This window comes from Fukomys damarensis, unplaced genomic scaffold (genome assembly GCF_012274545.1).
Source record: "Fukomys damarensis isolate Sample0158 unplaced genomic scaffold, DMR_v1.0_HiC HiC_scaffold_4, whole genome shotgun sequence".
In the NCBI taxonomy this organism is placed as follows: domain Eukaryota; kingdom Metazoa; phylum Chordata; class Mammalia; order Rodentia; family Bathyergidae; genus Fukomys; species Fukomys damarensis.
This window is the reverse complement of record NW_022900916.1, coordinates 21,111,840-21,138,564: the sequence shown is the minus strand read 5'-3', so window position 1 is coordinate 21,138,564 and position 26,725 is coordinate 21,111,840. Positions and strand designations below refer to the sequence as shown.

The 26,725-nt window shown below is 36.4% G+C and overlaps 1 protein-coding gene across 5 annotated transcripts in view; it reads right to left on the bottom strand.

Annotated features, from left to right (window-relative positions):
• Window positions 1-26,725, bottom strand: part of Hdac9 (histone deacetylase 9) — a 924,083-nt gene that overhangs the window by 352,807 nt on the left and 544,551 nt on the right. For 3 of the 5 annotated variants that reach the window (XM_033757109.1, XM_033757117.1, XM_033757114.1), the window contains 2 exons: window positions 12,596-12,727; window positions 7,227-7,342 (listed from right to left, as the gene is read on the bottom strand). In XM_033757109.1, the coding sequence (XP_033613000.1) occupies window positions 7,227-7,342; window positions 12,596-12,727 (248 nt within the window). The remainder of the gene's footprint in view (window positions 1-7,226; window positions 7,343-12,595; window positions 12,728-26,725) is intronic. The other 2 variants (XM_033757124.1, XM_033757119.1) reach the window with 1 other exon arrangement.

Below are 26,725 nucleotides of genomic sequence, written 5' to 3'. Positions count from 1 at the left end.
ACCTAGATCTGTATTCTATACTATTGAGTGCAGACAAGTTGTGAGGGGAAACATTCCACTGAGAAAATGAAGGATCCTGACCAGTATCCTGGCAAGAATGGTTGACCACTCCACCTCAGCACTGTGGTAAGCTTGCTTGTAACATTTTAGGCAACACCAGATTTTTGCAGGAAGCAGTTTTGACTTCATTAGTGCTACACTACTAAAATGCCAACATTTAACAGCTTAGAATATGGGAAAGATAGTTTCAATTTGAAAATTCTTCATAATTGCAAACTTTTATTGTGGTTAAACACAATGGAAATACGAAATATATGTTTGACTATCACATAACTTTCAAAAAACAATTAATGAGTTAACTCCCCCGTGTTAAATTGGCAGTGCTGGGTAGAAGGCATACAAAGCTATCCCGTGCCTCACAAATTCACAGGCTAGCCTACCTTCTGCAGGAAAGTACAAAACTAACTGGAATGACGTGATTATGGCTATAGTTACAGTATGGTTAACACTCTGATGCCAAACAGTAGGGTGTTAATTTAAAGCCAGGCTTCAATAGATAACTAGCATTTCACCAGGAGGTTGGCATTCGGAGGAAGAGCACAACCTGAGCCTGGAACTGGGGTAGGCGAGGTCTACTCACACTTCAGTGAGACCCTTCAGAACTTTATCTCATCTCTTTTCTGTCACATCAATTGGGAGAATATCTTGTAGGTGATATTTGCGATTCAGATGAATAAAACATACATAGATTGAACCCTTGCCACTGAAATTATAAGCTATTCATTTCAATTAAAAGACTCAATGTAGATTAGTACAGGAATTCTAATAACAATGTAGTTCTATAAACCAAAATTAACATACTATTCACTGTGACCCAGAGGTTCTTCAGCTGAGCATCACAATTTTAAGAAATTGCCTCATTAAGTTATCCAGATGTCCGGGAGTATATATTGAGGGAAGGTTTTTGGTGATAGGTGGGACTGGAGGCCACCATTATATCTTTTTGAAGGATGAATACTGTGGAGCGGCACCAGAAGCATGCATAAAGATATGAAGAGACCTACACCAAGTGCTTAGGGATAAAAGAAATGAAATGAAGTAGATAACACAATGCTGTTTATATCCATCAATTTCATGGATGGAAAGAAAAATGCATATGCTATAAGAATCCATGTAATCAAAAACACAAGAGACAATGACAGCCTATGGGGTCAAGAAGATGGAAGTTGAGAAAGAAGATAAAGAGGAAGGCATAAGTAAGGGAGAGGCAGAGGAGAGAGGATGACGGGAGGAAGACAAATGAATGCTCTTCTTACTTGCAGTGGGAAAAGAAGTTCACTGATAGCCCTTGGTGAAATACTACCTCTGTAAATCATCATCTACATTTTGCAAACCTTGTTAGAAAAGCAGATGCAGAATTTTCAGTTTACTCTATGTTCAAAATTACTACAGCATACATGAGAATCACAAAAAAGAAAAAAGATACAAACACTGAGCCTGAAATTTTGCCAATTTGTCTTCCACTCGAGCTCAGCCACTGGCTGGTGTGATGCATAGGCAGCCACTCACCCCTCTGGAAATGAGATCCTTTAGCTTAAGTCGAAGTTCTCTGACTCTCTACCAAGTAACAACTATGTTTATGAGAAAGGCATGTAGGAAGATATATTCACAGAAGTAAACCAACTTTGACTTCAAAAGGTCTCAAATTTAAAAATCTAGACTATCTAAAAAGAAAAGTCATGCTAAAAAAATTAATCGTTCAATGTTCACCTGTGGCTTTATAGTATTTTTCAAGATTGCATTAATTTTCTACTCTTCTTTCTTTTGGCTGCTACAAAGGTAAAAGCTGCATGTAATTAAAAATAAAATTGTTTAGAAAGTAAAAATCTCAGTTTTCATTTTTACTCGACACTCCAAAATGTATTATAAAATGCATGTGAGGCCTTAAATCAATAAAACATTTGAAAGTTTTTTTTTTTTAAACTTTGCATTTATGTTTTGTTAAGGATCTTGCGTTACATTATTGACTTACAATTATCAAATAATTTTAACAAATGATTGATTTGTCATAACACCCTCTTTCTGAAGGGGGGCAAAAAATATGTTATATTGCTGCCATGTGCAACCATAGCTCTACACCCACTGAGAAGGGTGCAAAACATTCACAGCAAGTGTCACAACAGCTATTATAAAACAACAGGCAGGTGAGTCACGCGAGAGTGGGACAAAGTAAGTGACAAGTCATTTCAGATGATTTTAGAACTCTTAACCTTATTATTAGATTCCATTTTAAGAAACCATTTGTATCTTCTGGAAAAAATTATTTAAAAAATTGCAGAGTAGAGACAGCCGCTAATGTTCAACTAGAAATAAACCAGCAGCTTGGCTACTGCTAAAATAGCTATCAAATAAATCTACTGAATCTAAAGTAATGGTGCTGATATCCATGGAAACATATTTGAACCCACAGGCCTACAATATTAACAATAAAGTAACTAGATAGGTAAAGACATCTCTGACTGGAGCTGGAAATCGAAACCCTTGAGGTTTTAGATCCCAAACCAAGTTTACAAATGAGTAAAGCAAGTAGCTCCAACAATCTGAGCTCTGGGACTGAGCATGTGTAACAAATAGAAGAAATGGAACAGAAATGGCCAGAGCAGATGGAGACTCGCTCTCACATGAGAGCTGCTGGCTTGAAGACAAGCTAATGAGTTTTCCCTACCAGAAGTCAGCACTGATAATAACAACAAAAATGAACTTGTTTCAACCAAGACCTGTCATGTAACGGTTCAAGATCTCAATAATGAATGTAACTGTACTTTATACCTAAAGTGTACCAATAAACTCAATGTATTAGAAGAAAAAAAATGAACTTGTTTCAAACTTTGCAATTTATCATCTGTCTTGCAAACACCGATTTCTTACAAGAAATTGTTGGCATAGGTATCACTATCTTTTTACTAGACCACAAATCTAAAGTTCAGGGAAAGGGTGGCAACTTGACCAATGCTGACAGCTAGAAGCCACGTTAAAAGGCACTTCAGGATGGATACCTATGCATTTCTACAACACTGTGATGCTGCCCGAGTCTGGACCTACGAGTACATTCTCCCCAGACCTTTGTCTCCCCTTTATCTGAATCAGACATGCGATTTACAAGATGGAGAGCTCGAGCTCATTTAGGGTGGAAGAAGTTTAGATACAGCCTTACTTTGCTGTTTCCTAAGCATCACAAGGGCTAGAGTGCTATGCTGTACATGGGCTCTGTAAGAACCAGGTGATGTTTTTCTACTTTCTGTCACAGAATAGGGATTTTCCTTCAAACACACAGCATTATATTATTTTAAATTAAAAACAATTGTTTCAGCAAAGTTTACAAAATAAGCCTATTTGGAAATGATTCAGTATGTGACCAAATTTGAGCATAGAATGTTGTAAATAATATGTACCAAAAAAATTCTGTTGTTTTGCAATCACAGTTTATTATTAATCTTCGGAGACATCTGTAAAAATCATACCTAATTCTAAAGGACTGCTGATCAAGTATGGCTGAAGACAGTTTTCGTTCTCTGGTTTAGGTGGGAGCATTTGGCATTACAAAGCTAGGATGTTAACTCGCTGACAGTCTTGGTCTGAATTCTGCCGCCTCTCTCCTATCCAGAATGAATTACACTACAGATCTCTGTCAATGCAGAGCAGCAGAAAACCACATGTTAGTCATCAGGGTTGCATTTTTTGTTCTGGGCCATGGAGAGGCTACCCATCAGTGCAGAAAGGTCTGCCCACCTGGCCTTTCGGATCATAGTTCAGGCACACAATTAATTCATTATGAGCTAAGTCGCTGCTTGCTTTTGAACTAGTCTTTGCAGCTTTGGAGGCAAATGTCCTGTCATTGACCTGAAGAAATACCTCTACCCTTTTAAACTCCATTAAGTCACATTTCCTTCTGTTTTGTTTTCTTTCTTTCTTTTTTTTTAATGGTGGGGTGGAAGGAAAGGTCTAGAGTGATAGACTATGTCTAAGGATTAGCTGAAAATACAGAACCTAAACAGATAATTTGTGACAGTGAAAAATATAAAACAGTGGGAATATAAAACTGATTAAAATAATATTAACAAATTCCTTTAATTTATACCCCCCCAAATCTGGGATACTCTATTTAATTAAATAGCTTATAAAAGTCTTGAATTAAAGAGAAAATCTCACTATATCCATTTATTACCCATCTCACTGATGTGTATTTCTTGGTCAATCTTTTATGTTGTTATATGTGTATACACACACACACACATGTATCATATTAGAGAAGGGATATATATATATACATCTATATATATATAGATATATATATATATAACTTATTCTTTAGTAACTATCAAATCATATTTTCCCCTTCCTCCCTCCTGAAAGGTAATCATAATCCTAAATTTTGTGTTCATCAGTATCTTGCCATTTTAAAATACACTTGAACTCTAGATTCCCAAACAAGATATTATATTGCTGTTTCTGCACCTAATACACTATGAGCATGCTGTAAATGGTCTTCTGAAACTTTCTGTACTGAATGCACCTCTAAAAATCTTATATCTCTTGATTGTAAAGGCAATCATTTTTTTCATTTTTTTTTCTCATTGAGTTTATTGGTACATTTTAGGTATACAGTACAGTTACATTCATCACTGGGCTCTTGTCTTGGTTCTCATTTTTTCCCCATATCCCTGCCCTCCCTTCACCCTCTCCTCTCTTCCCTATTTACAAATACTTTATTTCCATTTTTTTCATTTTCTCATATTTTTTTCTTTTCCCCTACCCTTCCCACTTCCCCTACACCTTTTGCCCTTTTCTTCCTATTTTACATTATCAATTATACCATTAGTATCTTATGTACAATTACAGTTTTTCACACCAGTGGAACTATTTGGTATTTACACATGTGTGACTTACTTATTTTACTTAAGAGTATATCCTCAATATGCACCGATTTTTCCTATGAATGACTCTAATCTCTCATTCTTTATGGCTGAGTAGTATTCCATTTTATTAAAAAAAAAACACACATCTTCTTCATCCAGTCTCCAACTAATGGACAAATGGGCTGTTTCTAAGTTTTAGCTATTACAAACTGTGCCGCTATAAACATGGGTGTGCATATATCGCTGTGTGTCATTTTCATTTTCAAAGGGTACAAAATGCATCCAGGGATGCATTGGAACCCAAATACTAAGTGTTTATGAAGTTTCTGAAAGTCACATTATTTGAACTCAGAGAAGATGGAAACCTGCTTTTTTCCTAATATTTGGTACCAAAATTGTTCTTTTCTTGGAAATAAAGGGTTTCAGGTAACAAATACTGAGATATAACGGTACCAATCCAAAGACAGTAAATACCTAGAACAAACAGTCCAACAATACCACTTACGTCTCTAGTCACAAATATTTGTCAAGTTTCTATTCCATCTGATATAATGTTTTTGAAGGATAATGAAACAGAGGAAAAGGGGTATAAAAACAGTAAGAAACTGGATAGATGAAGGTCCCAGAGATAATATAGAGACTCAAATCATGAGTAAGAGCACCCACCTTTGCTATTCACAATTCTTAAAACCCTCATTTGAGGGAAACTTTTGAAATCTAAAATGAAAATGTATTCATCTGGAGTGGATTCTCGTTTGTTTTTTGTAAACTACAAATATGGGACCACAATTAAACAATTCAAGATTATGTGAGCTGATCTAAAATAGCCTACAAAGACTAACTTGTGGTTACAACTTCTTGGGTAGTTCATCTGTCCCCCTCTCTGCTCTGTTATTAAGCTTATTTGGGGACTAAGGTGAGAGACTTGACAACGTAGCACAAAGGTGGGGCTTCTGGATGCCCCCTTAGAGTAAGGAGGGTCTCTTGTTAGATTATTCCCCTTCCTCTAGGTTTTGTTTTCTATCTCCTGAGTTCTTCAAAGTCCTGAAAACCAAAGTGCACAACTCATATGTCCTTAAGGCAAGTGACCCCCCTGGCTTCAATCCTTTGCTTATCTGGGGTAACCACTGGGTTCCTGTCTTCACTTATATTTTGGCCCAATAATTTTAATTTTATAATGAATAATACTTTACTATATGTATGCACACATGGGTTTGTGTACATGTATTACTGATATATACAGCAATAAATATAGATATCTTGGCAATATTGCCTAGAAGATACTTCTGTCATTCAAAATAACTGTTTAAAATCAAATTAGTGGTGTCAGGAGACAGTGAGATCCCTATAGTTAGAAATGTTCTGATAGAGTTTGGATAATCACATGGCCAGGAAGCTATAGCAAAGGAGAATTGATAAGTCTCAGTTAACCTTAAAGCATTACGACTCTACAAATTACAAGAAGTATGTCGCAGGTATAAGTAGGTATCATACCAACCTCCCCTTCATAGAGAAAGGCACAGTTACGGAGGTGTGATAATGACAGAAAATTGAAGGCTTCCAGTGAACGGACAGAGACTTCAAAATAGCGAGTTCTGTAGGGCTCACTATGTTCACACCACTGCTTTTGCCTAGCCTAATGCAGAAACTATACAAAGGCTTGCTGACTCTTTGTCTTGTGTCTCTGATTACAACAAATGATATCACTTTAGAGTAACATCCTTTAATATGCCATTCTTCAAGAACAGAGTTCACATTTTGTTTATATGCCCACTGCTAGGCAACATGACTGACACACAGTAGGTACTCACAAATGTTTGCTCAGTGGAGCTCTATTGCATTTCAATTCTTTTTCATTACACTTAAGATCAAATGGAGAAAACCCGGCTTGCTGGGTGTTCTGAGAGGTTTACACGAGCTTGCCTTTACTTACTGATGGACTTATTCCCATGAAACTAAGCAATAACCAAGCAGGATTAGTAATTTGTACAAGTGTTCAGCAGTGTATACTCAGGGTCACTAAGGATATTTTATTTGAGGCCTGCCTGTAGTATTCTTCAAACACCTGATTATCCTCAACCACCCCTCATTGTCTTATTTATAAATAAGATCAAGTTTACTCAACTCCCATGTATTACAAAGCTATGAAACATAAATAATATTTACTTACAATGGTCAATAAACACTTGCTTTTTTCTCTTATAAGTTTAAAACATAAAGTTGAGAACTTTAACTCAGAAATATCACTCTGTATTAGGAAGCTACTTGTGGAACCAATTTCTAAAAGAACCAATCTAATAAAGGTCTTACCTCAGCATGAGGAGTAGGGGGCAGAACTGAAGTCTCGTTTTCAGTAACATTTCCAGTTGGCCCATTGTTTGGCGAACTGGGACCAGATCCTGGAGAACTGCTGCTAACTGAGGATTCTGAAAAATATTGTGAAAAACAAATGTATGTATGGAAAACATACACAGTTGAACTTCCGTTACTGAAATGTACAGTATTTACACTGTTTTATTTTATGTCTATCTGAATGGCATGCACTGTTTCACTGAACAGGAAGAATGAGGGAAATTTATGAAATGTTTCTAAATTTTCATACTACCTTTCCTTCTTTGTATTTACTGAAAAAATACAACACAGTATTCTATAGTTTCTAGAGAAGTAAAAAATATCCAGCTAGAGAGGCTAACAGAAGCTACGGATGAAAGGGGAAAGAGTAAAGGATCTGCTTTTACTTGCTGTTATAGTACAAGAAAACAATAAACAGGGATAGAAGTAATGAACTGCACAAATCAAAAAATGAAAGTCATCAACACATATGACCAAGAAAATTTCTTTTGTATCTAGATAAACTGCTCACTAAGGCTATACCTTCTTATAGCAAGTGTGAATCAAAGTTGTAGGAAGAAAATACAATAGAAAGTCAAATCTCAATACTGCATTGACATTCTTGTACAAAATAATTTGACCTTAACTTTACCCAACTTATTTTCCAAAAGAAAAGTTGCCTAGTTAATACCTAAAAATTTAAACACCAATATAACATGATTCCTGTGAGCAAGTGAGACAATACAATATAAAATATTTACCTAATCTCATTTCTCTTAAACTATGAAGTTTATGTGAACTTCAATTTATGAAAAAAAAAAATCTCTTAAAACATCTAATTAAAAATAGAATTTTCCAATTCTTACACATATAACTAGAGAAACCACCTTATCAAGTCTTGGAAAACTATTTATTGAATTCTATTTAATTCTTTACCATATTCTACAGTTCACTCCTTTCAAAATTTTTCTATTGGCCTCCTCCTACATCTTGTTAAGCCCTGTCTCCTCCCATCTTGTTAACTCTGTATGAATGATTTTGCCTTGAACTTTGTAGACTGAGTACTTCGATCTGATTTCCACCACAGCACCTTTTGTTTCTGATCATGTTACCCCTACTCTCCGTTCCAACCTCAAAGGTAAAGCATTGCTCTTCCTTTCTCATATCCGATTCTAAAACACTTACTTTTACCTTTAATCCCATCTCTTATACTGTTTCAGGACTTGGCTCATCAATTAGTTGTTACCTTCAATCCCTGCTCCTTCTCCCCTGGGACTGCCCCCTGCCCCCATGTGACAGCACGTTAATGATTCTTGACAAGCAATGCACTCTCACAATGCCTACTCATTCACTCAAGCCCTGGTGATATGGCTTACTCATTATCAACTTGCAACTGTTCTCTCAAGTACCATCAAATCTGACAATTTTTGATGAAACAGTTCTCATCCTCCTAATGCCTCACAGAGTCATGATCTCTTTCCATGTCTATCACTCTGTCTTGCTGACTTTTCCTCTCACCAATCCCTCAGCACATTCACAAATAGGTGACCTTGTCCTTTTTTCCCTATCCTTTGTCAAAGTCACTCAGTCTTGTAAGTTTGTATGTCATTTTTAGGCAGAACACCCTCATGGAATTTATATTTCTTGCCTTTCGTGTTCATAAATTTCAAACTGAATTCCTCTGGTATGCTGGACATTCCATGTATGCTAAACTCAGTGAATTCTAATATTAAATGTCTCGTGTTTGCCTCTTTATTTTATCACCAGTCTTAAAGTCATCTTTACTCCCTTCTTTATCCTAATCAGTTACTAGGTCCTTTCAATTTGTTCTTTATGTTATTTCTCTGTATGTCTCACTACAATCATCTCAGTTTAAAATTTATGCTTCTTTCATGAACTCTCGTATCTCTTAACATTCCTGAGTCACTAACAGCAATCTCTCAAAATTTTCTTCCAAACTCTTGCCCGGAGAATCCTCCTGCTGGGATGACACTTTGTCATGTCACTCTGCTCTGTAATGGAGCCAGCCGCTACTACCTACCATGGCCCTTTCCATGCTCACTGAAACTCAAGTCACTTACTCTTTAGCACTTCATGATTATTTATCCTCCTTTTCTTCCACTGACTCCACGGCAAGCCCAACTCCACTTGTAAACTCCAAGTCTAGCTCATATTGTCATCTGTCACCCAAAGAACAGGACTCCCACTCTGCAGACTATACAGTACTTTCCTGCCTTCCCTATAAACAGCACATGACTCAACTCTTTGCATAAATATTTCTCTATTCAGAAATGTAGCATCACTGGAAAGAATATGAGACTGAGAGAATTCTCATCCTGCTACATATTTATTGTAGCATTTGAGCAAATTATTCACATTACACAATGTTTAAACACACCTTGCTCACTTCCCTTCTGACTGTACATCTTACTTCTATTTTTATTAATCTGTATTTTTTTCTTATTTGTCTATCTTGTTTACTTTTTGCCATTTAAAATATTCTTACATAAAATTATTTTCTCTGACTTGGCTCTCCAGTATGATTAAATATGATTTCTCATTAACATCATATTTCCATCTTTTAAAAATGTTTTCGTAAACATTCTTTCTTACCAGTTTTAAATTTTATAACATATTATTTTATGTTTGTTTTACTGTAATAGGATTACACCATATCACACTGGACAGTATCTGGAGGAGACAGTGATCGCTTTGCTGGGAACACTAATAAAAAAAAAAAAAAAACCTCACAAGAGTGGGTTTAGAACTGGAGCTCAAAGAGGTGTAGTCTGTGAAATGATAGTGATGTAGCAGGGGTGCAAAGCACTGCAGGCACAGGAATCAGATGATGCTTGCAGTAGTAAAAGAATAAGGTTTGGCAGCAGCATAAAACCCTCAAATTTTGAAAAACAGGAAGATGTGAATATCAACTATTAGATTACATCAAAGACGTAAATGCATGAAACGGGGATGAGAGAAAGATAAAGAGGGGAAACAGTAACACCAGAGTGATTTGACTGTCAGGGTAACAGTGATGGTCTCCAAGGACACTCTAGTAATGCTTAGTATTAAGACACAAACAGAGCTTATACAAATGAGATGGAATTTAGCAGAGAAATGGGAGGAATACAGATGCAGGCTGCTCTGTGTCAGTGTTTTCACATTGCCAAAGGCATTTAGAATAAATAGTGCACACCAATTAAAACATCTACCAAAGCACCCCAAGCACCAGTGCACAGGCCAGTAATGTGCATCCAATGCCACCAAATACCTAGCATCTCTTGAGGTGAAGAAAGGAGTCATTATTACACAAAATTAAGAAGTGTTCATTTAAAACAAAGTTTTATGTTTTCGTCTTTTTTCTTTGGCAAAAGGAAGTATTTTGTCTCTATGACTTATACTCTGAGTAGAATTTTGGTTATTTTAAGATTATGCTACATAGTGTATTAACTATTGTTATTTTAAAATTATAGTTTCATGAAATTTTTATTTTTCATAACAGAAAGAAGAGTGCTTTTGTATATGCACCTGTATAATTCTACATGTATTACATTAAATATGTCATATTATGAAATAAAACATGTAATATTTAAATAAAATAAAACAAAAGTAAAACTCTGGCAAATCATTATATGTATAAATGAGAACTAATCACTCAGGCACTCAGCTAAATTCTGTTGCATTTTTTAAGGAGGGAAAATGAAAAAAAAAAAAAATAGGGCCGGGGATTTTAGCTCAGCGGTTTGGTGGCCTGCCTTGCAAGCGCAAGGACCCGAGTTCAATCCCTGGTACCAAAACAAAAAAAAGGAGGGAAAATATGAATGTGGAGAAAAAGTTATGACAAAGAAAACCGATTAATGGGAAAATAGGAAAGAATATTGGCATAAATAAATATGACTTTAGATACTGAGATTACAAAGCAGAACAGATAGCAATATATATGTTTTTATTTTTTTCAAGTTTTTCCATTAGTGGGACCCTACTTTCTCCAATTAAAAAACCACCTACCTGCATTTACATTACACAATTAGCATGCTATTCTTTTACATTCTTTAAAATAGATTTATTCTTCATCTCCTTATTCTATCAAACTCCTCAGTTAGGCAAACTTACCATTTTTACCTATTTAATGTACAATAATATTACTTGAAAAAAGTCAATATTTTCAAACTTGGAATTTAACTGGTATAAATCATTGAGTATATTGACATGAGAAAATAAGTATAAACTGTAGTAAAATAATTTTATTGTTCATCTCTTTAGTATTCCTTATCCTTTAAGGAAAAAAAAATTCCCACTATGATCAGTAACATTTTTCACAGAAACACATCAATCTAACAGAACTGTATAAGAGACTAAACATCTTCAATATACATTTTCATCTCCACTTCCACAACTAGAAACTGTCATAGCCAAAAGAAATACAGAAAAAGAATTTTTAAAAAAATATACTAAGAATAAGATCTGATCTTACAGAACTAGTAACACCTGCTATAAGCACAATCCCATTTGAGAGGGGGGAATACTGGTTGCAGAATACTACTTCTTTGTTGATGCAACCAAAGCAAATGACCAGGAACAGTGCATGGCTCCAAGCACTCAGTAAACAGTTGTCAGTACTATTTTGTCAGAACTTTTTGGTTCTTGCAGCCTTAGGCGTGCTCTAATTTCAAACCAGGTACAACTGGGACTAAAAGGGGTTGTAAGATATCAGGTTGAATTTCCTAACCTGTTCACCTCACTCCTGCCCAGGCAGCTAAAAAAAACATGAACTCTTCCATTTGAGACTAGTGAAAATGACAGTTTCTTCCCCTGCATAAAAAGCAATATATCCCTCTCCTGCCGTAAGTCCCAGTTCACTAGTAAACACATAAAGTCATTTATGAGTTCTGTAAATTTGTTGAAAAGGCAGTTTTGCTGCTCCACATAGTTTAATTTTCCCAGGTGAATTCTGTACATTCACGTCTGAGCATGGGGGAAGCTCTCTTCTTGGACTTCCCCCGGTTCGTTTCTGATCGGATTTCATTACAAGTTATATTCTCCTGGTTGCCATGCTCAAAATGGACTGCCTGCTTCTGAGAAGAATAAGAGGAGCATCGGTGTTCCCTAGTTATGCCTTCACTGACACGTAGGGTTGTTTCTTTCTTCATGCATTTCCTGTTTAACACAGTTGGTGAGTGCATAACCAGGACTACTGCACTATTTCTAGGTTTTCAGTACAATTTTCTACCAAGAAATTACTTTTCCTCACCATAACTTTCATTATGCAGCAGGATATTTAGTCTAGTTTGTTACTTTGTCACTACTAGCAGCATTTGTTAGTGTAAGACTGCCCGATCCTCAATTACCTGTCACCTCAAACATTCGCTTCTTGAATGAAGTGACAACATTTCCATCCTTCCGCCTTAGTAAGGGGCTGCTTCTCCTCTCTGCCACTTTCTGTTTTAACCTGGACCGCACCTTCAAGTTGGGCTCAGAGGCTGGGGATTGAGACAAAGAAAATAGATAAAAATTAAAAAATAGAGAGCCAATTGCTCCTGCTATAAAAAAAAAAAAAAAGTCTAACCTTTTCTTGGTTCCTTCTCATTCTCAAATTAAAATCCCAAGCATGTAAAGGAGGCATTGATGCTAAATTAGTTAAACCAACAAGTATAGTAATCATTTTTATGAAATTGGAAAGTTTTTTAAAACTATCTAGATATGAAAGTGAAAAAAAGAGCCAATTGCTCCTGCTAAAAAAAAAAAAAAAGTCTAACCTTTTCTTGGTTCCTTCTCATTCTCAAATTAAAATCCCAAGCATGTAAAGGAGGCATTGATGCTAAATTAGTTAAACCAACAAGTATAGTAATCATTTTTATGAAATTGGAAAGTTTTTTAAAACTATCTAGATATGAAAGTGAAAAAAGGAGCAAAAATACATTTTCTACTTACTTTTTCTAGCAGAACTGGGATCATTAATGGGACATTTAATCACTACTTATGTTTGGGTCAGAGAAAGATGTAAAGGAGGCATTGATGCTAAATTAGTTAAACCAACAAGTATAGTAATCATTTTTATGAAATTGGAAAGTTTTTTAAAACTATCTAGATATGAAAGTGAAAAAAGGAGCAAAAATACATTTTCTACTTACTTTTTCTAGCAGAACTGGGATCATTAATGGGACATTTAATCACTACTTATGTTTGGGTCAGAGAAAGATTTATTATACTTTATTGTCAGGCCTCTTAATTCTCTTGAGTGAAACTCAATAACCTCTAAAACAGTAACTTCATGTGACTTTTGAGACTCTGACCTGACCTCTGTAGCATATAATTTATATCTAATTTTGACTCCCGGAATAATTCTTTGTTAGTAGTTTCAAACCTAGTACCCTAGGAAAACAGAGCTTAATAATGCCAAGACGTTTGGAATATATGATGAAACTTTCCAAGTCTTCAGTGCACCATCAGCGAGAAAGGAAGGCTGGCTAAGTCTTAAACTTGTAAGTTAGGAACTAGGCTGCATGATTCAAAATAAAAATGTATGTTATTTGTACAGTTACTATTTTTTGGTTAAGTTATTTTAAGGAGTGGAGCTCTATAGTTAATCATTTATGTGATAATACTGATGCGGGAAACAAACCACAGAAGGGAAGTAACTTGATCAAGGTTATAGAGATCACAGGAGACGAAGTTAGCATCTGTACCCAGTAAATCCAGTCTATTCTTTGTTTGTCTGTTTGTTTGCTTTGAGACAGGGTCTCACTATGTAGTTGAGGCTGACCTGGAACTCACTATGTAGCCCAGGCTGGTCTCGAACTCACAGCGATCCTCCTGCCTCAGCCTCCCAAGTGCTGGGATTATAGGAGTGCACCACCACGCCCGGAAGTCCATTCTTTTTTTGAGGGGGATACTGGGGATTGGACTCAGAACCCTGTGTTTGCCAGGCAGGAGATGTATTGCTAGAGCTAAATCCCTGGCCCCAGCCCCAGTATATTCTTATAAATATTAAAGATCTGGCTCCCCCACCTTTCTTTATGGATGAACACCAGAAAAGTTGTAAGATAGTTTTCCTAAAGCACCACTAACCATCTACAGTGATAACATTATAATGTAGATAATTTTTTTTAATCAGTGAACATCTTTTCTTTTGAGAAATTTAAATTTTTTGCCTGACTCCAAAAGATATGAAAAAAGAGCATACAATCTTGCCCCCCACTTTCTAACTTTCAGAGTTCAAACACACACATTGTTTGTTTTCTTCTCTTTTTCCTTTCTCTGCAGCTTTAAATGTGGACTAAGAATTCTTACATTATCAGTTTTCTTGCATTTGGCTATGTGATACGCAAGCAAAATAAAAAAGATTAAGCTCAGATACAAAAAGTAAAACAAGTTACTTTATTATGTTGCATGCTTCACATTATGCTAGACAATCATGAAAAAATAAAAATGGAGGACCAGAAAATATTGTAAAAGTAGAAAATCAATAGGTCGGGAAGATATCCTGATAGAGAACAAGAATCTCACAGTGACAAAAACTGAAATGTTTCACCTGCTGGGATCCCGCCTTGAGCTAAAGGGGGAAGCAATGCTCAAGTCTGAACCTTGATTACCAACACCCAGCTTGCTCAGAATTAAAGTGAGAAGATGGGACTAGGTTAACCTATTCGGATTTGTTTTCCAGTTTATTAATTTTAAAATTCACTTTAAAAATATCCATCTTACCCTTGAAAAGCTACACATAATAAATATATTCTTCTAAAACCTATAAAAGGAAAATGAAAGACTGGTAATTCCTAAGTGCTAACTAAATATATTAGCATCCTTTGCAGCTTTGCCTATAATCCAAGGACCAAAATTACACATTCTCAGACTTAGGTCTAGACATGATTTTATGATGAAACCTAATAGACTAAATGCTACACACTGGCTGTCCTGAGGAAGTAAATTAATTAACCACTTCAAAAGGCACTGGGTGAGGGAGAGGAGGCAGTGCACATCCTGTGAGAGGATGTGAGGTTGAGGACAGTACGCGTGGCATCCCTTCTCAGCTTTAGAAATTTCAGTGAGACTCAAGTGCTTCCCAAGCCCAATTCTCCATCTATTAAACTAAGTCTAATACCTTCCTGGCTTCAGAGTTGTGACCACCCAAGCAAATACCTGAAATAACTCAAGAGCTGGGTGAATATGCAAGGGAAAAGTTTATGAAAGCAAAAAATTGTGAAACTTATAGTACTGGCAGTATTGGTGCAAGTTAAATAGCTGGGATTGGTCAAGCCAGGATTGGGTCCAAATCTCCCAATTCTCAATCCTGTCCTCCTCCTTCTCCTAACACATTGCACCAGCTGGGGCTCAGTGCATGCAATCATGACAAATATGTGACAACAGCTTTGCAAAAAGCATGGGCCATTTTAACACTTTATATGAAACCTAGAATTCTGTGAGTCTTTCATAAAGAAATGATTTTGAAGGGTGGCAGACAGTTTCTACACCTGTGTCTGTCTATTTGAGAAAACACTGGCTATATAATGAATGAGAACTGGATTCTAGTCTTGAGCCTACATCATACTGAAATAAAAAACCTTAAATGACTCCCCAGTCTCACTGAACATTAGTTCATTCAGCAAACCAGATATGATACCACCTTGCTAAAGCTTGCAGTGAAACAGATGTGCATTTAAATCCCTGCTCCACACAATAGCCATTAGGCTTTGGATGAATTACTTGATATTTCATCTTAAAATGGGGAGGGTGTTCTCCATCTGCCTGATTCTATTTTCCTTCCTTCTCTGAGCCAATGGCACCTGAATCCTTGAGCAGCGCCATTCTATGCCTTGCAAGAGTGATTGGATTTCATCTGGACTCTACTTACTGGCAGGACAGGCTGGTGAGGAAAGGGTTGAGGAGGAGGAAGGGGCCAGGATGTCCCTCAGTCTCCCTGTTAAGGTGCTTATCATTGGCCAAGGCTTTGCATTTTCATAACCTCACTTCCACCTCGAGGCTCAATGCTCCACGGCTCCAGCTCACTAAAAAAGATTTCTCTCCTTTCTTCTTCAGCCTTGGGGATGAGAATGGCTTCCTGCTATTGCTATTCTTGGGGTACCTTCCCACCCCTAATGAGGTTTCATTTAAACCTACTCTTTTTTGTGGGAAGAGTACTGGGGATCGAACTCAGGGCCTTGCCCTTGTAAGGCAGTGCCCCAAATGCCTGACCCCAAATTTACTCATTTCTGTAGTCTCGCATGAATGTCTATGATCTGAGCTACACAACCCTTATTAATGCAGTCCTATGTTATTTGCAGTTACTGTTGAATCAAATGAAATACTGTGTAATACAGGATAAGCCATTGGCTCTCAATGAGAGAAAAGGTTGCCCATGGGGGACATGCGGCATTGTTTGGAGACATTTTTTGTTGTCAGTGGCTACAAGCATCTAGTGTGTAGAGTTAGGGCTGCTGTCAAACATCATACAATACACAGGGCCACCCCCATGATGAAGAATTATTTGGACCCAAATATCAATAGTGCCAAGTGTAGGAAACTCTGGGATGAGCAATTAGTAACTGGCCATTCAGTAAGAACTAGACTACTCCGAGATGATTAAAGGAGTTCATTATTTCTGTCAGATTCTCAAGGAGGATGGAGGAGGGTAAAGCAAAAAAAAAAAAACAGATGATCAGAAATTGGAGTGCTCTATGTAGCTCAGAATACTAAATACTAAATATTTCCATAAATTTTACTCTTGGAAATTTATTTAGAAATGTTTTAATACTGCTAAATTTCAAAGGTTTTAGACAGAATAACTATTCATTTTATGGGGAATAGTGTGCTGATGTTTTAGTACATTATACATGATGTGTTGATCAACTGATGATACTTAATACAATCACTTATCTCCAATCCTTTCTTTGTGATGAGAAAATTCAAGATCCTCTCTGCTAGTTGTTTCAGATTGCATTATGCAATACTGTTAACTATAATCATCCTCCATCTAACAGAACACTAACATACATTACTTTTATTTGGCTGTGACTTTGCATTCAATAAGAAAACTCCTTTCATCATCTTCTCCCTTTGATAGCCTCTAATTACAACTAATCTCTAATTCTATGGACTCAGATATTTAAAATTCCACATATGACTGAAATTATGTGAATGCTACTAGTATTTCTAAAGATGGTAAAGTTATTTAACTTCTTTTGGTTTGTGGAGACATGCAGAAAAGTGTAATTCTCAATGATAGGATGATATTTGAGATATTGTGACATTTTTATCTTCATAAATTGAGGGCATGAATTTCTAAAAACTAGAAATCAATGATAAGTGGAAGTGTGCAATACAGCTATATTATTGTACAATGTGCAACTTCGGAGGAAAGGCCTCTACCCAGTGGTTCCAGCCAAACCTTTAGCCTGACTTACAACACTCATTTTGCATCACCAGAGATATTAGCATCTCCCTGGCGGCAGTGAGAGATGGGATGATAAATAACCATCATTTAGTTCTTGCAATGCTCTATAAAACCCTTCCTAATGCTAGAAGCCCACACACCAAAGCTCAGCATGATACACACCCAAGCAGAATAAATGACCTAGTGTGCTGACTCAGTTTGCAGTTAAGAGATAATTCCATTTTTAATGTTTCGTCTCTGCAAAGGCTACTTCCGTGCCAGTGAGTTACTAATGGGATGGAAATCCTCAGGGTCCAGAAGGAGATCACTGACGAGGGAGAAGTTCTGTTTGTGTGAATGTATTTCATGGCTAGTTACATTAATTGCCTTTCTATTTTTACCCCACACTCATTCTCTACATACCAATTAATCATACAAACAGAAGGCATGCTTTTTGGTGTGTGTCTATCTGAATGCATTTGTCTGCTGCAATGAAATCCTCGCATAAAAAATATGCTTAAGTCCATAATCGCTCCTTAAAACCAGATTATCATTAAAGTGAAAATGATCAATATTTAAAAAGACAGCCCTTTGATCACTTAAAAATCTCGGGGGAAAAAGGAACAAAATATTTGAAGACTGTCCATGAACATTTCAAATCTTTAGTCTTATACTGATCTCCACAATGTAGGATAGCTTCAGGATTTCAGGGAAATGGAAAAAGAACAGTCAAATCAGGTATTAGACAGTCAGGATTAAAAAAATAGGACTTCATGGCATAGCCTTAAAATGCCAAGGCCCAGACGTCACTTCACTAGGAGACCGGAGTGTGTGATGAGCTATGTGAATACAGGTTGTTATGATACACACACCGACACACACACTGTCTTCTGTAGATACACACATACTGTCTTCTGAAGGTTCCAAGGGTAAATCCTTAATGTATTGACTGTAACCCTGGGTGAGTTGATGAATCTCTGTGAATCATTTTATGATCTATAAAGGAGCAATAAACATGCTTATCATATGTCTTGGTGAAAGACAAAGTTCCTAGATCACCTGGTCACCTGTCACAGAAAAACTTATTCAAACAGATCAGTGCTGTACACTCATTTCATGCTGTCTCCATTGAAGACTAACTTATGTTAAAAATACAACAAATAAAATTAAAAACAGCTATGGAGTAGACAACTTCAGTGTAATATCATTTATAACAAACACAAAAATGACAATAATCCTTTTATGTACTTTTGCTCAGTATATTTTTAAACATTTTAATAATTGATTTCATATGTTTCAATTACTTTTTTATTTTTCTGTTTTTCCATTCCACTACATGTATTCTATTTCTTAAGTATGTCCCCATCCAGTAAAACGATTACGTTCTGAGAGCATATTGTCTCTGCTCATTTTTAATCCTAGACTGAGTATCTTTTATACCCATAATTTAAATTAAAAAATTCAAAACTATGCATCATACTAGGTAGAAATGTTCATTCTCATTAGGAATGGTCATCAAGAGAAAAGGGACTTGCAGCTGAATTAATAGTATTACTGTTTGTTAATATTTTAAACACACAATTCCATAATATTAACATGAGCATTAATCAACATTAAACACTAGATTAATAAACACTTCGCTACACCAATGAACGTTTGGGATATTCAGCAATCCCACCTGCCTTGAGGGTTGAGCTGTATGATCACAGGTGCAGGGCAAGCTTTCATTGCCAGCCTCACACCTCTTCTGCGGAAGAGTCTGCTCTCCCTGTGTCTCTTAACTTATCCACGTAGACTCTCCCTCTCTTGTATTTCCCAAGCTAGGCTGTCTCCCACCCACAAGCTGCCTCAGAAAATGACATTTGGAACCCTCTGTCACTTGGAACTGAAATGCAACATCTATCACGCATTCACTCTCCGCCCTTCATGAAGATTGGGTTTCCTGGAGTACTTCCTGCGCAAGTCATATCTCTCACAGCCCTGGAGAAATCTGTGTCCTGTGTGAGCTGCTCAACTGAACAGACAATTTCACAAGACAGTTAGGGACACCTTGAATCATCTGATCTAACTGATGAAGAGACACAGGTTACACAAACTAAATGTTCCATTATCAGACAGAGACTATGTATTTTCAAAAGTATAATGCCAAAATTCACGATAACTCACACCTATTTTAGGCTTGGATAATATGAATCTCTAATGTTGAGTCCAATTTTATACATTTCTATATCAAGGAGTAAAACTTCTAATCTATTTCTAATTATAATCATGTAACAATATGAAATTATTATATAGAAGTCATTAGAAATCATTTTGGGGGAATTTTAGCTTCTAATAAGAAGCCACACTTATGGTAATATGTAATTCCAATTTCCTGAAGAATTATTTGAGAAATAGTACTACAAACATTTATCCATTTTCTTATTGCAAATATACGATGATGTCTGTTACGGAAACATTTTCTTTCTCAGAAGCAACATTGATAAATGTCACTCACGTTACTGAATTTACAGTGAAATTTTTGGAAACACGTTTATATTATAATAACACTCAAACATTTTCCTCTGATTATGCAAGTCATACATGTTTGAGATGCTGAAGAATGGGACAATTATATTTAAAAAGAACTTCAAAACAAGAATTAAATGGCGTGTGACTGTGTTCACATAACACGTCATTTAATTCTCATTTACAAATAAGGGTGGTCCAGAAGTGAGGACTCTCAGCTCTGAGTGGGCACTTCCACCCAGCACGCCTGGATGCCTCATCGGTGGAACAGGGCAGGGCCTGTGCAGCTCCACAGCCTGGGACCGGGCACTTGGTCACCTCAGGCCGAGAGCACTCCTCTCTGGTGAGCCCTGCTTCCTGTTCCTCACCAGTGTCTCTGCAGAGTGCCTGGTGGCAGCCCTTGTTAAAACGGCTTAGGGTGTGAGTGAATGAATTCACAAACCACCACTCCATGTTGCATGTTTTAAAAAATCAGGACAAACAGAGGAAAAAATAGATATTTCCTTTAGAATTTTATACTGTAAGCACAAATTGCCATTGGAAACAGATAAAGATACTTTGGTTAAACATGGTGATTCTCGATAGAAACAATTTATAATAAGTCTCAGAATATTTACATTATATAGGCAAAATTAAACCTTTTATTTAGTTGGTTCCAATGTTTAGTTAAATTCAATTAACAGCTATTGAGACTAAGGTTGCAAGAATCTCAAGACTGGAATCATGTCTAGTTATGTTCCACTGTTTGCAAAGCACCAGTGTAGTGCCTATTATGTATAATACACCCATTAGCTATTTATTGGAGAAAAAAAATAAATGTAGGGCAGAAAAGGTGCTGCAGAATGCTGAGAAAAATACAGATATGGCGGGGGAGGGGAAGGGAGAAGCCCAGAGGAGAGAAAGAGAGAGAACACTTCATTTTCCTGGGTGCTTAGGACAGGCTCTCCTCAATGTCAGGAGTCAGGAATAAACAGAGTATTGTGGGTTTAAAGCAGGGATCCATTTGCCTTGAGGGGAGATGCCCCAGAGCCGAGTGAGATGCTACCAGATTATATTGGGAGAGACCTACATCCCTTGGCAGAGAATTTACCATATTTAAGCGAGGGTGCTGGCAAATTCAAGGAATAAAAACCAAATATGCTTCAGGGGAGAGAATACTGAGTGGAAAATAAAAGCAAATATCAAGCAACATTTAGCTAAATTATGAAATATTAATAAAGGCCACTTAACCTTTATCTTCAAACGCCCTCTCTGCTGGCCTTCCCCTCAGTGTAGACGTGCTTAAATCTTTCCCACTAAAATAAAAATAAACCTCTGTGTACACAGACCTTATTAGCTACTTCTTGAGACTGTACTTCAATTCACAGTCGTTTCTTTCGAAAGTAGCTTTATACTCGCCACCGCTACTTCCTGAACTTCAAAGGCTGCCATACAGTTCCCGCATCCAGTGCCTCACTGCAATTGCTCTACCACAGATCGACAGTGCTCAGAACAGAAAGGTCTGTCATTAATCTGCTGTCTATTCCCACTACCTAACCAGCACATCAGCTCATGGTAGCTCTCAACAGATAATCGTTGAAGTAACAAATGAATGCTGGTTCAACCCAAGCATGAAAAGAAACAAGTCAAAGGCTGAGTTTCAAATGTTGAGAACTACCTGAGCTTCAACTTCTTTAAGAATTTCTTGATGCCGAATGTTACAGGAAGAGGTCTTACAGAACAGATGGGCAGTGCAGGAGGAATTTCATTCTTCTGGCAAGTATCACAAAGACCATGTTTTGAGTGGAATAAATCCGTATCTCATACAGCTTACGATACCGCCATATGCTAATTCTCTTGTATGTTTTAAATTTTCAGATACAAATTATGTATGTTTTTTATTTTCCCACATAAATGATATACTATTTTAAAAGGAAATATGAAAAATAGTTCCTTTCATGGGTGTAAACCTTTCTCTTAGTCCATATATTTATTTCTACAAAAGAAATGTACTAAATGCCTATTGAGCTCTCTGAAGATGCAGGGGGGGTACAGTGAAAGATAATCTACAGATATTGTCTTCAAGGGTTCTTCAACAGAGAAACTTGCTTTACACACACACACACACACACACACACACACAGAGCTCTATCTGGGTATATTTGAGGATACATATACACATATGCATATATATAACATATATGTGTGTGTGTTATATATAAGGTATATGTATATTATATGTGTATTTATATATTATAAAGAATGGGCCCAAATGGAGATAAAGCTTCCCAGAAGGACAAATGATTATGTTTTATTCAAGAAACCTTTCAGGATGAACAGGAACACTTAGAAAACTAGTTGTTAATGGCTTATATGAGTGTGAAAGAGAAATAACTCATAAAATTTCATTTTTTCCCAAGGTTCTAACATGGCAAAATTGAGAAAAGTAAAAGTGGTTAGGAAGTGATAGACATTGTGCTTGGTATGGGAGAGCTTTATCTTTTTATGTTGGAGATATGAAATGGTTTTGAAACAAGACAGTTGGAAGACTAAATTTAAATTTTAGAAATATGAAGGGCTTAATGGACAAAGGAATGGTGGAATCAAACAATGGTCAGTAACTGGAATAGGGACTGAATGAACTAAAACAGCAGGCATGATAAGAAAGAGGACTCTTCAGAGCAAGTAATCACAGGGTTCATCTGTGCTGAGATGAAGCTGGAGCCCCATGTGACTCCCAGATTTTGGGATCAGGTCACTGTGTACTCATGGTTTCATAAATGTCTCTAGGGAATCACATTATTCAGCCTACTTTGAGTAGCTTTCTCATCACTGTCATCGGGTACATGTGTTTATACATGTGCATTTAAGCTACTTAGAACTGTCAACTCTCAATTTCAAGCCCTCAGGTGCAGTCAGTGCTCTCTTGTGCTTTAAAGCCCTCAGACACACTAGGTGCCCTTGCTCAGCATCAACAGAGTCTGCCCCCTACCCAGTTCAAACACCCCCTTATTTCTTGCTCTCTACCTGTTTCTAAATAATTTAAGTCACTTGAGCATTTATTATTATTTATCTTCTTCTGCAAGTTTGGATATTGCAAGCTTTATCATTTCTGCTTCTATGGAATCAATAGTTTATTATTTTTTATTATAACTTTCCTTATAATATACAAGTAAATATTACTACTTACTTTAGATTGATTTAAGAGGAATTTCACCTCTAGATTCATTCAGGTCTCTCCAGAGCACTTTTCTACAATACTGTCAGTTTAACAACTTCTACGTAATCTATTTTCTTGAGATAATTGAACAACAATGAAACCTCCAACAAATTTCATATAAAGTGGCAAAGAAGTAATTTAGTCAAAGTATTTGGTAGCAAACATCACTCATCTAAAAATTCTGTGCAACTGGGATGGGGAGAAAAGTGCCCAATTCCAAAGATGTTCATGGTCTTTCTACTCATTAGAACTTGCGAACAGACTTGCTCAGGGATAAAGTGCTCCCATTGCTACTAAAATTGTGGGTGCTCGAGGCCCTTATACAACACAGCACACAGCAGAGTACATGCATACAACCAGTGCATCTCCTTTGTATAATTGAAATCATCTCATTTGACTTACAGTACAAGAAACAATGTAAATGTTACGTAAGTATTTATACTGTATTGTTTGGAATAATGACAAGGTTGTATGATCAGTACAAGGGCTTTTAAAAAAATATTTTCAATCCACAATTGGTTGAATTGGCAGTTGAGGAACAGAGGATATACAAGGCTGACAGTGTGTTGCATTTCACGATAAAAGAGAAATACAGTGGAAAACGGGTTTAAGGTTGCTGATCAGCTGATTCAAAGATAAGGAGATTACCCTGTATTGAACAAAGGGGCCCTTGGTAAGCACAAGGGTCCTTTAAAATTTGAAAAGAAAGGGGCAGTCAGTGTCAGATCAATGCTGCTTAAGAAACACTCAACTCCTCATTGTTGGCTTTGAGGTTGGAAAGGATCCTCAGCCAGAGAATGCAGGCAGCTTCCAGAAGCTGGAAAAAGCAAGGAAACTGGTGTCTCAAGAGCACAGCCCAGCTGACACTCTGACATTAGCCCACAGAGACATATTTCAGACTTCAGATTTCTAGAACTGTGATGATAAATCTGTGTTGCTTCAACCAGTATAATTTGTGATAACTTGGTACAGAGTCGATACAGCTAATTAATGAATTCAATACTGGCACTGTTTGGAAGTCTGAAATCCTCCATCTGAGTAGCTCAAATTTTACTGTGCTGTGTTTTTATTGGACTATTTGTAGGCAATGAAGTAGGATCTTAAAGAGAACTAACAATGGTATATGCCTATCACCTAGCAAAAATATCAGGACAATAATTTACTTAATATTAATATTTATTATTTTTATCATTTAATTTTCTAAAACACTCTCAGCAATGTATTTATTTGTACTAGGCAACCACTCAGGAGGCAGAGGCAGGAGGCTCACTGAGAGTTTGAGGCCAGCCTGGGATACAGAGTGAGTTCAAGTTCAGCCTGGTCTACAGAGTAAGACACCATCTCAACAAAACAAAACAAAACAAAACAAAACAAAATTTATTTGCAAAGAAAGACAAAAGGTATAATTTTTCTTTGAAAATTTTCTGTGTAAACTTCATATAGGTATAAGTTAAGAATCCTTATTTTAAATCTAAAATACCATGAATAGTTTGCACATAATTAAACAAATATGGTAAGTAATTTCCAAAACTTTACTAGCAATATTTACCTTTATTTAAACATATTCTGAGATATTAAATTATTTAGTCTAATACTTTGATAAAGCCTATTTTCAAGAATCTGTTTTAGTGCAATGTACGTGAAAAAGGAGGGGAAACTAGTTTAAATTCTAATTAGTTTCAAAATAGTATTACAAACAATTTTTCTTTTATGTATGATCTTTCTTGTATGAGATATAATTCCAGTCTCTTACAACTTAATCAGCTAAATATAAAATGTAACCTTCCATCTGGTAAATCAATTTACAGACATAATTGTGCCCCACCATAACTCAATAAGACACTGAGGAAAACCATTGAAATGCTATTTCCTTTTCTTTAGAAGAGAATTATGTACAATTTCAGCATGCTCTGCCTTTCTAAAAGTTAAAGTCAACAGGGAGGTATCACTCTCCTTTACATGAGTTTCCCATGAGAAAACCAACAGCAAAGTATAAAGCTTGTGCTGTTATTCATGAAACACTCCATAATACTAAGTTGGCTTTAACCAGAACATATTATTTGGCAGCTAAAACCTTTAATTAGAGTTGTGGTTTGAACAGATTTTCACTGAATTTATGTTCTGTAGGGGCTTAAAGAACAACACTGTTTTTCTAACCAGTTTATTCTATTTCAGGTGGTTTAAACCTTGTACTTGAACTAGGGGTAGGAAAAATGTTGTTTTGATTCTCATTTTGTTGGCTTTAATTATAGTTTACCATTTCTTAACAAGTGCTAAACATCAGACAAGCAGAAAGGAATGAAATACTCCTTTCGACAAATATTGAGTACTTGCTCCATACAAGGCTTACACTGGGCATTAAGGAAAGAAAAAATATATCAAAAAAGATGATTTCTATAATAAAGGAGAAAAGCGAGTGAGAAAAGAGGTGTTCATGTGATAACAGAAGGGACAGGCGGACAGAGATGACAGTGGAGTCCAGGAAGAACTCAGGAGGAGGAGGAAGTCCTGAGGTGGAAAGTAGGGAAGCCATCTTCTAACTCTGTTAAAATGTAGGGCATCTTAGAAATACTAGCCTGCAGTCTATAACATGGTTGAGATTGGAGATGTGGGTTTAGACTTCAGATAAAAGAATTTAATTGAAAAAATAAAAATTTTTCAGATCTATCTTTTCACTTTATAGTGAAAAGGCTAGGTTAACCCCTATCAATGGGAATATCTACTAATTAGAATGGAGAAGTAGAATCTGGAGATGATACTCGGAAAACAGAAAATGAAAACAAGGGAAGAAGACGTTACTTCGGAAGCCCATGTCTCATGGACCTGAGTTATGAAGGATACATAAGTGAAAACAGCGGAAAAGCAGATGTGTGACTGAAGTGCAGCATGTAAAGTTACAATCCCAAAGAACAAGTGGCGGCCAATGAAGTCACAACTATAGGAGAAGAAAAAGTAAGTCTGAGAAAAATCCACTGATTTGGGAATTTTTGAGACCCTAGTGTCCTTTGGCAATACCAATTTAGAAGAGACAAAAGAATTACATCAAATGATACAGATTTCTAGAGCATAGGAATTGTTTTCGAATGATGCTCAATAAACATTATTCTGCACTGTATCAGATAGCTAGTGAGAGAACAGGTTCAAAATTGGACAACAGAAGTAAGAAAAAAATATATAACCACAACAGAAAGTAGTCAATTTAAATAAATTTGTATTTCTTTTAAATGCATTTTTAGGCCAGGCGTGATGGCGCACGCCTGTAATCCCAGCACTCCAGGAGGCTGAGGCAGTAGGATTTCTGTGAGTTTGAGACCAGCCTGGGCTACATAGTGAGTTGCAGGTCAGTCTCAACTACACAGTGAGACCCTGTCTCAAAAAAAAAAACAAAAAAAAAAACAAATT